The sequence below is a fragment of the Pithys albifrons genome, chromosome 18, assembly GCF_047495875.1.
Source record: "Pithys albifrons albifrons isolate INPA30051 chromosome 18, PitAlb_v1, whole genome shotgun sequence".
In the NCBI taxonomy this organism is placed as follows: domain Eukaryota; kingdom Metazoa; phylum Chordata; class Aves; order Passeriformes; family Thamnophilidae; genus Pithys; species Pithys albifrons.
The window spans coordinates 523548-536567 of record NC_092475.1 but is presented as its reverse complement, the minus strand read 5'-3'; the positions used below and the strand labels follow the sequence as shown (position 1 = coordinate 536567).

Below are 13020 nucleotides of genomic sequence, written 5' to 3'. Positions count from 1 at the left end.
ATGAATAAATCCAACAATTAAAGGAACAGATATTAAAATGAGTTCCAGTGATCTCTTTACTAACTGAATTTAAAAAAGGAAAAAAGGAAAAGCTTTATTACCTTGTTCGAACATCTAATTTGCAACGATTGATGATACAAGAAAGTTCAAATAAGATGGGAAACCATCCTCTGACCCACACTCTGTCCCCAGGAGCCACATTCATGTCATCACTTGTGTATTCTCTCAATACCTTGAGGATGAGCAGGAAAAAAAAGATGTAAAAACATCAATCTTAAAAATCTTTAAATGTGACAGATTTAGATACCACTAGTGGCAGAGACAGACTTGGAAAGTCAGTTCCTACTGCAACACTCAAATCCTGGAAAATACAAGTATAAATCTAAGAGGTAACTATTTGCAAAAATAGTGGGAAAAATGTATGGCAAGACATACTTCAATCTGTTTTACTTCAGTCCAGCTAAAGAACTTACAAGTTATCAAGGTGTGGACTTCTTAGAAAGCAACTTTAACAATGACTGGCAGGTGTCATAAAAACACAGGCAACAAGGAAGTCTAAGACTGGCACTTGTCTGGCCCCTTGAACACAGTGTGCACTGGGGACATGCAACTGCAGTGGAACTCTGGGCTCTCTTCAGCCAAGTGAACATTGAGTATTCACACAAAAGACTGATGTAGGAAACTATGCAGGTTTGTAACCAGTTGAACTAGACAGAATTCAGGTGACAGAACAAGAGGTATTGCTTTCCAGCTCATACCAACACTATAAAACCACAAAAATCCAAACAAGGACTACTTCATTCAGTTATTTTCAATTGGGACTTACAAGACTTAACATTTTTCAATTAGCCCTAGTTTACTGCTTACATAATACCAAAATTACTCCTAAATCAGAATATGCTTTTAATACAAACACTTGCAATTGGAGTTTGAGTCCAAAAGCTTGCTCCTAGTAACAAGATCAGTCTCTGTTTACCAGTAGAAGAGAGAGTAAGACTGCCCCAGGGTGAGCATTGCAGTGTACCTGGGGCCTTTCTGAGACATATCGAGCACAGTAGCGGATAAGCCTGATGGCCTCCATGCTGGTGTCGGGGAAGGCAACGTTACAGGCAAACTCTGACAGGCATTTCACTGCATCCTGAAAGGAGTCAATTGCTGCTGGGAAATGCTGCTGGAAAATATTTGCTGTGAAGAAAAAACAAATACGCTTCTTAAAATTTACTGGTATTGAAATTCATAGATCAGCTGCATTGATCTGGATATGTCAGCAGCCATGGTGCACACTAAGGGACAGACAAACAAGGAAGGACCAGATCTTCTACATTAAATATGGCTCCTTGCCTTCTCTTGCATTCTTCCCCATCCCACCTCACCAACTGCATTCCAAAGTTCTACAGCACAATATCTCTATCTAGTTTTTCCTGTCCTTAGCAATCAGGACACTCAATGGGAATGAGCCAGCTGTTTAAGCAGGCTGGCTGCAAGTCGTGTGTGTTTTTGAAGCAGCCTCCCAGCAGCACAGCTAATTCGGGTCCTTGCACCTGCCAGGCATTACTTACTAACGATGTGTGCTGTGGTCTGGAAGGCCAGCTCCACAATATTGCCATCGTGGTCCGATGCTGCCTGATGGAAGACAGCAAAGATGTTCTTCCAGCCTGAGCGGATGTTCCCAGCCTGAGAGTTCACCATCTGAGCAATGCAGCGGATCACCATGTCCCGAATGGTCGGAGATCTGCGAAACAACAGCGGGGAGAGCAGGATTTGCACGGGCACAAAGCAGCTTCCCCACCTCCAGGTTCTCGAGCACCGAACCCACGCTCAGGGACATCCTTACGCAGGACTGAAGAAAGCTAAAGCAGAAACTGCAGGGCCTCACACCTGTTTTTCTTCATTATATGCTCAAAAGGCCTAAGGAAGTCTTTCTGGAAGCGGAAGTTGGCCAACTCTCCCTTCTCAAGAAATTTCATTGACAGCTGCCTTAATGAGTCTACAGCAAAGATGGCGACATCTTCATTAGGGTTACACCCAACCTGGGAGAAGAGAACAGTTTCAAACACTTAGCCAGTGAATCACTTATAGGAGGAACAGATTCATTGTTCCAGTTCCTTCTCAGCCCACTAAAAATTGCTGGCACATTCTAGTGTTCAGATATTTAGGAAATAGGGGATTCCTCTTGTAGGAGGCTTTCTGACAATTGATCCACCTAAACAGGCCCACGGATTCTGTATGCAACAATGCAGAACTGTAATAGCCAGTTGGATGGCAAAAAAAGAACAAAATAAAAATCCCACCCAAACCATGGTCCAGTTGCTAGGAAAAACAAGAGTTCCAGCATCAGAGGAAAACTAACTTGGCATTTGATCAGAAAGACAAGACAAAGAAAAATGACAAATACAAAAATCACATAATGAAGAGATTAAAGATCATTACCATAAACATTTCAATTTCTATTTATACCCTTCAGGTTTTTAAATAGGTGCTTCCTGTAGGTGCCTTGAATTGAACACTTTTTCAGTATCACAGCTTAAGCCACAGAGAACACAGAAGCAAAAGCTGATTAAAGAAATCCTGTTACTCATGTCTGTTCTGTAACTCGACTTTAGCAATACCTTATTGAAGTGATCTCCAATCACGTGCCAGATCCTGGACCACTGCAGCCTGATGCGGTTCATGTTGTAGTAGGAGATCTCCACGATCTTCTGCAGGCTGAACATGCGCGGGTGGTGCGGGGACGCCAGCTCGTCCATGGACACGGCACAGAGCCAGCGCACGAAGTCCACTGCCAGGAGAGGCTGTGTGAGCATGGGGGGCACTGCGGGGCCTGCCACCCACTGCCACCCACTGCCAGGAGAGGCTGTGTGAGCACGGGGGGCACTGCGGGGCCTGCCACCCACTGCCACCCACTGCAGGGCCCTGCCACCCACTGTGACCCACTGCCACCCACTGCCAGGAGAGGCTGTGTGAGCATGGGGGGCACTGCGGGGCCTGCCACCCACTGCAGGGCCCTGCCACCCACTGCGGGGCCTGCCACCCACTGCCACCCACTGCAGGGCCCTGCCACCCACTGCCACCCACTGCCAGGAGAGGCTGTGTGAGCACGGGGGGCACTGCGGGCCCTGCCACCCACTGCAGGGCCCTGCCACCCACTGCCACCCACTGCCACCCACTGCCACCCACTGCCACCCACTGCCGGGCCCTGCCACCCACTGCCACCCACTGCCACCCACTGCAGGGCCCTGCCACCCACTGCCAGGAGAGGCTGTGTGAGCACGGGGGGCACTGCGGGGCCTGCCACCCACTGCCACCCACTGCCACCCACTGCAGGGCCCTGCCACCCACTGCCACCCACTGCCAGGAGAGGCTGTGTGAGCACGGGGGGCACTGCGGGGCCTGCCACCCACTGCCACCCACTGCAGGGCCTGCCACCCACTGCCACCCACTGCCAGGAGAGGCTGTGTGAGCATGGGGGGCACTGCGGGGCCTGCCACCCACTGCAGGGCCCTGCCACCCACTGCCGGGCCCTGCCACCCACTGCCACCCACTGCCAGGAGAGGCTGTGTGAGCATGGGGGGCACTGCGGGGCCTGCCACCCACTGCCACCCACTGCCACCCACTGCAGGGCCCTGCCACCCACTGCCACCCACTGCCACCCACTGCCACCCACTGCAGGGCCCTGCCACCCACTGCCACCCACTGCAGGGCCTGCCACCCACTGCCACCCACTGCCACCCACTGCCAGGAGAGGCTGTGTGAGCACGGGGGGCACTGCGGGGCCTGCCACCCACTGCGGGGCCTGCCACCCACTGCCACCCACTGCCACTCACTGCCACCCACTGCCAGGAGGGGCTGTGTGAGCACAGGGGGCACTGCAGGCCCTGCCACCACTGCTGCTCAGCACCCACCTATGGCATTCCCATCCAGCCGAGTTGAGCCTGTGAAGATCCTGCAGAACAAAGGAACAGTTTCAGCTGCACATCCACGAGAGTCAGACACATCCTGGTGCTGTAGGAAAAGGTCAGCACATCTGGGAGTACTTCACAATCCTCCATGCCATGAACTCTGCAGCTGTTCTATTCTTACTCCTTGGCAGCAGTTCATGCCCTTCTCCTTAGCAAAATCATTCCCTTCCCTGCTCCAAGCCACATTCCCCTGTGCTCATGTGTCCTGCTGCAGGAACAGGCACAGGCTCACCATTTTATCCAGAGCAAGTAATGCTGGGACACTCATTTGGGTGACAGTGTGTTAAATTTCTGGAGGACAATAAAAAGACATGAAGAAAGCTTTGCTGCAAGACTTCCCTGGATGGCAGCACCTGCTTGATGCTTACATGGTCGGAGAACACGGTCAGCTGTGGCGGCCAAAACAGCCTGGAGAAAGACTGAGGATGCACCACTGTCCCTTCTCCCCTCCAGCTGCTCAGGCCTGTGGAGTTCAGCCACTGACAGTGGTCCACTATAGAACACTGTTAAGTGAGGAATGTTCCCACATCCTTTGGACTGTGATGTGGTAACAGACACATTTCTGATAGAATAAAAGGCTGAATGTCTGATATGACCCTACAGACTTGAACAAGTTTCAGTAATTATTAAGAAATCCTGTTCCAACACAAGATTTAGGACAGAAGCAGGTCTTCAGGCAACATTCCAGAAGGGAGCAGACAAAGACAAGGCTTTAGGTCAGAGTGCCAGGGTTGCACTCAGTACCTGTCCACTGCCACCACCACGCTCTGGGAGCTGGTCTCCCCCACCGACTCCTGGATGCTCGCCATGTGCCGCCTGTCAGCCCCACTCCCAACCAGGGTCCCTTCAAAGAAAGCCATTAAAAAACAGTGCTCAGCATCATGAAACCATGACTTGATATTAACTTCAACATTAAACAAGCAGAAAAGAGAGAAGCCCCAACTGCTTCCAGTTTTCATGTCATTTATATGGAGCAGATGGTGCTCTTGCCAGATTATTACAAAGTTTGGTGTCCTGTTTATTGAGGTGATATGATGCTGTTAATAAAATTGGAAATTATAAAATATTCTTTTAAAATATAAGCTATAAATCAGCTACAAGTAGTTAATGCCAGGGACAGTTCTGTATTCACCATCTTCATGTATAGCATCCATTCCAGAGTATGTTCAAATTAAAATGTTTCCTTAATGGTTTTCCAAAGATTAAGGCAACTTGCCCTGGCCCTCTAATTTACAGCCTAAAATCCAAGGTTTCTTGCACATACTGCAGAAACAATAGGAACTAGAACTGCAAGCCCAACACACAGAGATCAGAAATTTCTTTGGAAAACCAATTATCAATAATCAAAACATCTATTAATTCCTGAAGATAAATGGCTCATGTTCTTACTACTAAAAACTGAGCATAAAAAGAAAGAACTGTTAATACTTGTAATAAAACCATGACTTAGTGTGGTAAAACAGTGTTGACAACACCATATTCCAACAAATAAATCTGGAGTTCTTAAATATCTTAACTCACTTCCAAAGTTCTAACAGATTTGGTAATTACAAACACATCTTGAAAAACACAGTTCCTTATTTTTAAGGTTCATTAACCCAGTACAGCTTCCCCTGGAAGCAAACAAACGTATCTGAGTATCCTTAGCCACCCTTCTTCACTGAGCCATGCAGGTTGTGCAGAGCAGGATTAAGGATCTCACCTAGTCCCAGGCCCATGAACTCCTCCCCTGCAGAGGCAGAGCCCTTCGTGCTGCCTTCCCTCTCGCGCCCAGAGCCAGACAAATACCGAGTTTTCACACCAGTTCCAATGAGCTGGGCCAGTTCCAGCTGGCTAATACATTTCAAGATCTACAACCAAAAGAAATGAAACATTGTGTTTCTGGACATCACCACATTTTTAATCCTAACATATATTTATATTTAATATTTATACCCTTCCCATGTTCTCCAACCTTTAAAACAACTTTGACCACAACAGAAGCTTGAATGTAGCTGAAGCATAACCAATAAAACAGAAAATGAAGTTGAGTTCAAGATCAGACACCATGAATCATTCCAGTACAAGACTAAAACAGTGCCCAAAAATCTAACTTGGATCTCTAACCACTACAGGAAACCTTTCATTACTTCTCACTGCATCAACTTTCAAGATTATAAACAACTTGAAGCTGATCTTCTAGAGACTTCATAGTCCATTACAGTATTGTCACAGTTTCCACAGGTTTTCCAAAAAACCAGCAGTGTGTTGTTTTTTATATACATGTATGTGGTGTATATGCACACGTGTGTATTAAAACCCACACCAGCAGCATAATGCACTTCCTCCACATTTTCAAGAGGGTTCTGGGAGCTGATACAAGAAAAAATATCCTGCTGGTTTTGAAAGGACACCACAGTTTACTATTTCAGCTAATCAATACTTACCTCATGCCAAGAATTCCCGAGGTAGTTGCCATCTGTGTGAGCAACTGTAATGAGTGTCTTAATGGTATCAATGTTCTTCTGTTTCATTTCTGTAATGCTGGAACTGGCAGTCAACAAGGAAAATCGAGCAAGGGCCTGGACATAAGCGTCTCGTTCAAGCTACAAGACAGAAACAAGCACCATAATTGAGTCCCTGAAGAAGCAGAGAAAGCAACTTGCCTACACAATTTTCCTTCCATGGATAGCTGGCACTATTAGAACACTTTCCAGCTAAGGGAGAGCAGATGCCACTTCGCAAATGCTCTTAATAGAAGACTCAGCAAGAAAGAGGAAAGCAGACGGTTATATCAAGGTCTTTTACCACTTCAAGAAAGCACATAAAACAATTCCTCTCCATGTATAAGCTGCTTGTGATTCTTCACCTGCCTCCCAGAGCCTTCAGCGAGGCCCAAGCTAAGCCAGGTACCAACCTGCATCCCAAAGATACAGGCTATCCTAACGGCACAGCGTATTCCTTCCAAACACAGGGATGCAACTTCGGTGTCGTCACAGTTCTGCAGGCCAACGCTGTAGGCTGCCAGCAGCGGAGTCCACACGAGCTACACACGGGAAGAAACCGAGGGCAGAAGGCTGTTACGATTTTAGCCCAAGCTCTGGGTCACTGGAATCAAACATATCCCAGACTCCACCTGCTGCGTAACCAAACCCTGTTCAGTCATTTCCCACCTTTTTCCCTGCTCAGCCCTGCTGTTGGCGCAGGGCCAGCGGGCCCCGGCACTCACTTTGAACATGGGCCGCACGTGGTCCAGGTGGGTGGCGCTGGTGAAGGGCGCCTTGGCGTGGCTCACGGCCTCCATCAGCGCCTTGGCTGTCTTGGCCATCTGCTCCATCTCCACGTTGTACAGCAGCCTGCGCTGCTTCTCGCTGGCCACACCTGCGGGGACACACCCTCTGACACGGGGCCCTTTTCATAGAAGGGCACGTTCCAGGGCTCCACATGGAGCATCACCAAATGTTAAACAAAGGTATCAAAAGTGGAATCTAAAGATAAAAAGCTTTAAGAACGTTAGATGCCAGGAGGCTGCCCAAGGCTGCAAGCAAGGGACTCCAGCACTAAAAACCACACCCAAACTTAAGACTTTATTCTACACAAAATAACTAAAGCAGCCCTTTACTGTATGACACATGCTATGACTTAATCATTTTACATTCTGCCCGTAAAAATGGATAGAAAATCCTTCATCTTCTTAGGCTCACATCCCCAAAACGAACCTAGCCCTCAACAACTTAATAAATAAATAACTAACTTAGTGTTTCTTTAGCCTTATACTAAGGGCTGCAACTTCAATTTTCAAGTAAATTAATTTTCTAAGTATTTTGATCCAAACACTGGAAAACCCACTATTCTGAAGATTCAGAATGCACTAATTTGAATGAAATTAATACCTGCTACTCTGAGTCAAAGCAGGGTACAGTGGGGATATTGGTTTCCATTGCACACAGAAGCTCTCATTTGGTCTGGATGAGGAGAGATGACTTACAGATCATGACAAACTCCCTGACCTCTCTTTTGAAAATACTACCACAAGGACTGTGACACCTTACCAGCCTCTCAACCATGACATGCTACTGATAGAGAGACAAAAAAACCAATCATAGCAAACCCTCACTGTTGTCTAGCACATAAAAAGAAGTTAACTGTAAAGTCCCTCTTGAGTTATTCCACCCTTTTCCCCTCATGCTTGCACTGAAAAACCCCAATCAAATCCAGTTTCCAGTGCTGCCCTGCAGCAGTGCCAGAGGCACCTCCACAGAGAGCACCATTAAGTAGTAACTGAGCCTGTTTCCTTCCAAATATCTGTATCAGCCACTCTACATGTACTTTATGTTTGCACCAGGGTGTTCTCACGAGGGCTCTGCACCCCACTGTGCCATCCCACAGCTCCTGCAGCAGTGCAAGAGCACTGTGGCCTTTCCAGTTTCTAATTCCATCTTACTTGGTTTACTACACTTGGTTGTAATTGCATATTCTTTTGTCTCTTTCATGGCAATTTTCTTTCCTTCTATTTCTTCATAGATTGTGGATAAATACTCTACTGGCAGGTCTTTACTGTCATTGATTCCTCGGTTCATTTTAATGTACTGCTCCTTTGTCATTTTATTTTTGACCTGTAAAAAAGAATGGAAGTTGGATTTCAGATTCTGAATGCAAGTTCCAGGATTTGCACTCCCAGATTTGAACTTCTAGAAGTTTAGGTTTCTTAAATTTCTACCTGTGGACTGTGCAGGTCTGTAGTCAGCATTATAATGGAGTATGCCAAAACATAGGCAGTGTCAGCACTAGCAAATAGTGTTTGCCTGAGGGAGATAAAAACAAGAGAGGTTTATAGAGCCCCAGTTCCCCAATCCAGCAGCTCTAGTTCCACATGCAAGAAAAATGCCCAGAAGTGCTATGGATTCAACCAAAGTGCTAACAGGGCCTGAAGCCAGCAGTTAGAAACACCTCAAGCCCCAGATGGTTTAAAATGCAAATAAAAAAGAGGAAAAAAAACCCCAAACATATCATCTCTCCAATACTGAAAACTAGTGGTGACTGGGATTTTCAAGTACATTCCCAAAGATTACACATTACCCTTCTTTGGGCAATCCTACAAAAGTTAAAGGCCAGGTTATTTTTCACTCCCAGAGTTTCATAAAGAATGACACAAAACTAACCCAGTGATGCACCATCTGGACTAAGGAATGGGAATCAACTAAGCCAGACAAACAGTTACACTTCACTGCTGGTTTATCTCATCAGGAACAATAGCAACATTGCCTATCTTGTATCAAATAACATATACACATTTTGTTCCACATCTGATGGGCAAAGCCAAAACACTGTAACATCATATTAGCTGTTTATGTCATGAATTTTTAATTATAACGATTGCTTCTGCTTATTACTGTTTGTTATGCCTTACTGATCTGTTCAAAACCAGAAAGCTAATACAGACACAATTTAACACACTTCGGGCTTCCCTCCTCCAGTAGTTCCTTCTGGTAAGTCCCTTCCACTAATGGGCCTCAGGGAAATGCCAGCATGAGCACACTTCCTTCCTATCCAAAGGCTCCCCCCTGTCCAGCTGCTGAGGGGGTTCAGCACCAGGATCAGCAGCAGCCTCTACTCCTCACACAGCCTGCAGAAGCTCCTGGCCTGGGCTGAGCTCAAGCTCCCCTGTGCCCAGGGTCACACACAGCACAGCAGGGACTGCTGCTGGGGCACTGGTCCCACACGGGGCTGCAATTACCGCTGGTTGCACTCGATGTATCTGGCCGCGAACTTCTCCATCAACCTGTCGATCTTCTGGGCCTCGCCGGGCAGGCGAAACCCCTCCAGGAACATCCGCAGGGCAGACACAAAGTCCTTGCCACAGAAATCCAGCTGGTCTACGTAGGCATACATCACCTCCTTGTTAAACTTGTTGCTCTCCCCAAGAAACTCCCCTACCTGAGTCTGAAAGCACAAGAGACAGTTATTGCTGTGCAATCCAACTGCCAGCTTTGCAGGAAGGTTTGTAGCCCGAGAGTTGCACAGCTCAGTTTTGTAAGGCTGACACGTGTCACTGAGTGGCAGAGCAGCCCTTGGAGGGGTGGCAAGGGGCAGGGACATGCCCTGAGTCTGCACAGTGCTGCTTCCCTCACTGCAAGGGCAGGACCTGCACTGCTGCAGAGCCAAGGACAGCCCAGCTGTGCCCGGGGTCCCACGCAGCAGAGAACACTCTGCCACTGCAGTGCCTGACACTCCTGTGCTGGGAAGGTGCTGCTAACGTGGGCACAGATGAAAAGCACCCCCAGCACTTCACTCTAACAGGACACTTCACTAGGAAGCCTGGGACAGCAAGTAATCAGCAAGCAGCTCCAGCATTCAATGCCTCCTTGAGAAGCCTTGTTCAGCCCCCTGTCAGTGTGATACAAACTACAGAGGTGCACACAGACAGCAGGGGCAGGGAGAAGCTCCCAGGGCCAAGTGTGCTCATTATCTTGTGCTGCAGCAATCTTACAGAACAGAGGCGCTCCTCCTGGTGCAAGAACTGGGCCAGGTCCTCAGCTGTGGTGCCAAGCATTCCCTGCTCCTGCAGATACTGTATTCCTCTCTTCGGTTTTTTATTAAACCTGTTCAGGCAAAACCATGGGGACACTGAGATGTACAATTAAAAATATCACAGGCTATAAAATTTCAGTTTTACAGAGCCCTTAGGCCAAAGATTCTGTGCTGCACCTCCATGTCTTTTTCAGTTAGAAGTCAAAGAATGTGCAACACATCTATTACCTATCTCACAGAACAGGCTTATCTCATAAGGTACATTCAGTTGCTGATAACCTTTTAAGTTAAAAACTGACCTTTCTGAAATGTTAAAAATTAGAGACTTTACAGGAAATGTTAAAAACATTGCCGTTCAAGACCTTTTCTAGCATTTACAGACATGAAGACCTTCCAAATAATGAAAAATAATTAAAGCATAGCTGGACAATGATTTCATTCTCTAAACTCCATTTCAATAAAAACAATTGGTGTAAGACCTGTAAGACAACCCTGCCCCCCAAACCAATTTCTCTCTAGGCATACACACTTTTGTGAAGCTGAACCAGCAAAAAGGAAAGCTATGAAAAGACCTTCTACTCCACCCAGATTTTTATGGAATTCCTTTTAATTACAACTGCCTCCAGCACTGGTTTTTGACAACAGGATGCAAGTCTCCAGCATTAAGATCAATTTGTCAGTGTCCCTACAGGTATGACTGTGTGAGACCATAAGAAACAATACAGTTGTATACATCTTTTTACTAGTGAACTTTAGTTTTCCTGTCATACTGAGCTTACAGTTCTATCCCATGTTCAATTATTTCCTTTTGTTGCTTAATGACTTCAAATTGCTCTGGGTCATCTGGGACAGCAGTCTGGGTACCAACACTTCCAACTCCTGATGACACAGTGGAGTCCAAGGAACTGACACTGCTCCGTCTCCCTCCACTCTCCAGGCATTTCCCTTCAGCCATTTCCTGCTCAGATGGCTTGTATGAACCTGTTTATAAACAAGGCAAGATTTCAGTTTTCCTGTCAGTCAAGAGCTTTTAATTAGAGAACTTGTAGCAGCAATCTGAGCCAGCCCTCTCCGTGTGCCATGTGTACATTCTGGCAGTCTGCACTACACTCCATGGAGATGCTCTGTCGATGCAATTCCAAAATAATCCAACCAAAGGCAGGAGAGCAGCAGCAGCTACACAGAAATTCCTGTACTTCAACTTAATAACTGCAAGATTGGTCACTTGTCTTTTAAAGTGTAGACAAGGGCCTGGCTAAAGCTCATCAGCAGAACCTGGTTACTCAAACAGGGCCCTTGGAGAGTCAGTGACTGCAACTGCATTACCAAATAAATTGTTATACACAAACCTGGCATCCACAGTTCTGAAGAGCTTCTAAACACTGAACAAACACAAGGACAAACTGAGTAGACAAATTAGTCTCTCCATATGGAAATAATCTTACCCAAGCTAGTCTGATGATTGGGGTTCACATAAAGGTCTTTGCTCCATTCTACCATACATTTTAAAATGGAAACCAAACATTCAAGTCCTTTTTTCCTGAGGCTTAGCTCCTAAAACATGAAGAAAACTAACAATAAAATAAAAACCAAAACCAAACCACACACAGTGCTGAAAACAGTCTCTACATCAGTCTCCAAGGAAAGTATAACCTTAAAAATAAAATACTTATGGTGGAGATATGGCACAAAGTCTGTGCAAAGCAAACCCAAGATGAAGGTGCTGCCGGTCCATAAACCCCAGAAGGGAAGTCATTTGAGTGAGGCAGAGCAAGGCTTGTTTGGCTCTGCCTGCCATGGCAGCCCAGCCAAAGAGCCCAGAACCAGCCTGGTCTGCCAGTGCAAACAGGCAGCAAAATCACCAAGTAAATCAATGGCACAGGGTTAAGAATCATCAGCATCCAACAGTAATTTACCAAATTAATAAAAAGTAATATCAGTAGGTTCCTGACAACATGAACCACTGGCAGTATCAGTAAGGATGCAGAGACAGCACTGTTTGTGAAACAACAGCACTTTACCTCCCAAGCTCCTCTCCTTACCTGTAAAGGTGTCATGCCCAGCTCATGCCCACTTCGGCCCTGGGCAATTTTGGACAAATCATTCACCAGGCGCTCAAAAATATTGGCAGCGTTTAAATCACAGTCATAGTTCACATAAATATCCACTACACACTGGGCATCTGGAAAAGAAAAGAAAGCACAAGTATTAGCATTCAGTGGAACAGCATTTTTAAAAGGAATAAGCCAGTTGGAGAGGGCACTGGGGATGAATCCAGACATTTAACCCAAGCACTCTGGGATCAAATTCAAATTTTCACACTTAAACATTTTATGTGGCATTTGTCTACAAAATAATTCTCATCTGCTGCCAGAGGAAGTGATTGCTCTTCACAGTGGAAATACCTGCACAAATTCTAGTTAAAGTCTGAATCACCATCCATTTGTGTTCAAAGGAACTTGAAGAAGTCTCTAGAATATTCAGGAAGATCTCTTTGAAGAACACCTGCAAAAGAGATAAGGCAAAGGACTTGATGCTTTGAAGCTTACTA

General features: G+C 46.3%; 1 protein-coding gene across 5 annotated transcripts in view; it reads right to left on the bottom strand.

Annotated features, from left to right (window-relative positions):
• ARFGEF2 (ARF guanine nucleotide exchange factor 2) overlaps nucleotides 1–13020 on the bottom strand; it is a 32306-nt gene that overhangs the window by 6225 nt on the left and 13061 nt on the right. For all 5 annotated transcript variants that reach the window (XM_071572523.1, XM_071572524.1, XM_071572528.1 and 2 more), the window contains 19 exons: nucleotides 12875–12974; nucleotides 12512–12651; nucleotides 11915–12023; nucleotides 11249–11450; nucleotides 10429–10540; nucleotides 9676–9881; nucleotides 8659–8743; nucleotides 8383–8554; nucleotides 7168–7319; nucleotides 6856–6984; nucleotides 6386–6544; nucleotides 5662–5809; nucleotides 4704–4803; nucleotides 3903–3943; nucleotides 2610–2779; nucleotides 1879–2030; nucleotides 1560–1732; nucleotides 1025–1185; nucleotides 102–232 (listed from right to left, as the gene is read on the bottom strand). In XM_071572523.1, the coding sequence (XP_071428624.1) occupies nucleotides 102–232; nucleotides 1025–1185; nucleotides 1560–1732; nucleotides 1879–2030; nucleotides 2610–2779; nucleotides 3903–3943; nucleotides 4704–4803; nucleotides 5662–5809; nucleotides 6386–6544; nucleotides 6856–6984; nucleotides 7168–7319; nucleotides 8383–8554; nucleotides 8659–8743; nucleotides 9676–9881; nucleotides 10429–10540; nucleotides 11249–11450; nucleotides 11915–12023; nucleotides 12512–12651; nucleotides 12875–12974 (2642 nt within the window). The remainder of the gene's footprint in view (nucleotides 1–101; nucleotides 233–1024; nucleotides 1186–1559; nucleotides 1733–1878; nucleotides 2031–2609; nucleotides 2780–3902; nucleotides 3944–4703; nucleotides 4804–5661; nucleotides 5810–6385; nucleotides 6545–6855; nucleotides 6985–7167; nucleotides 7320–8382; nucleotides 8555–8658; nucleotides 8744–9675; nucleotides 9882–10428; nucleotides 10541–11248; nucleotides 11451–11914; nucleotides 12024–12511; nucleotides 12652–12874; nucleotides 12975–13020) is intronic.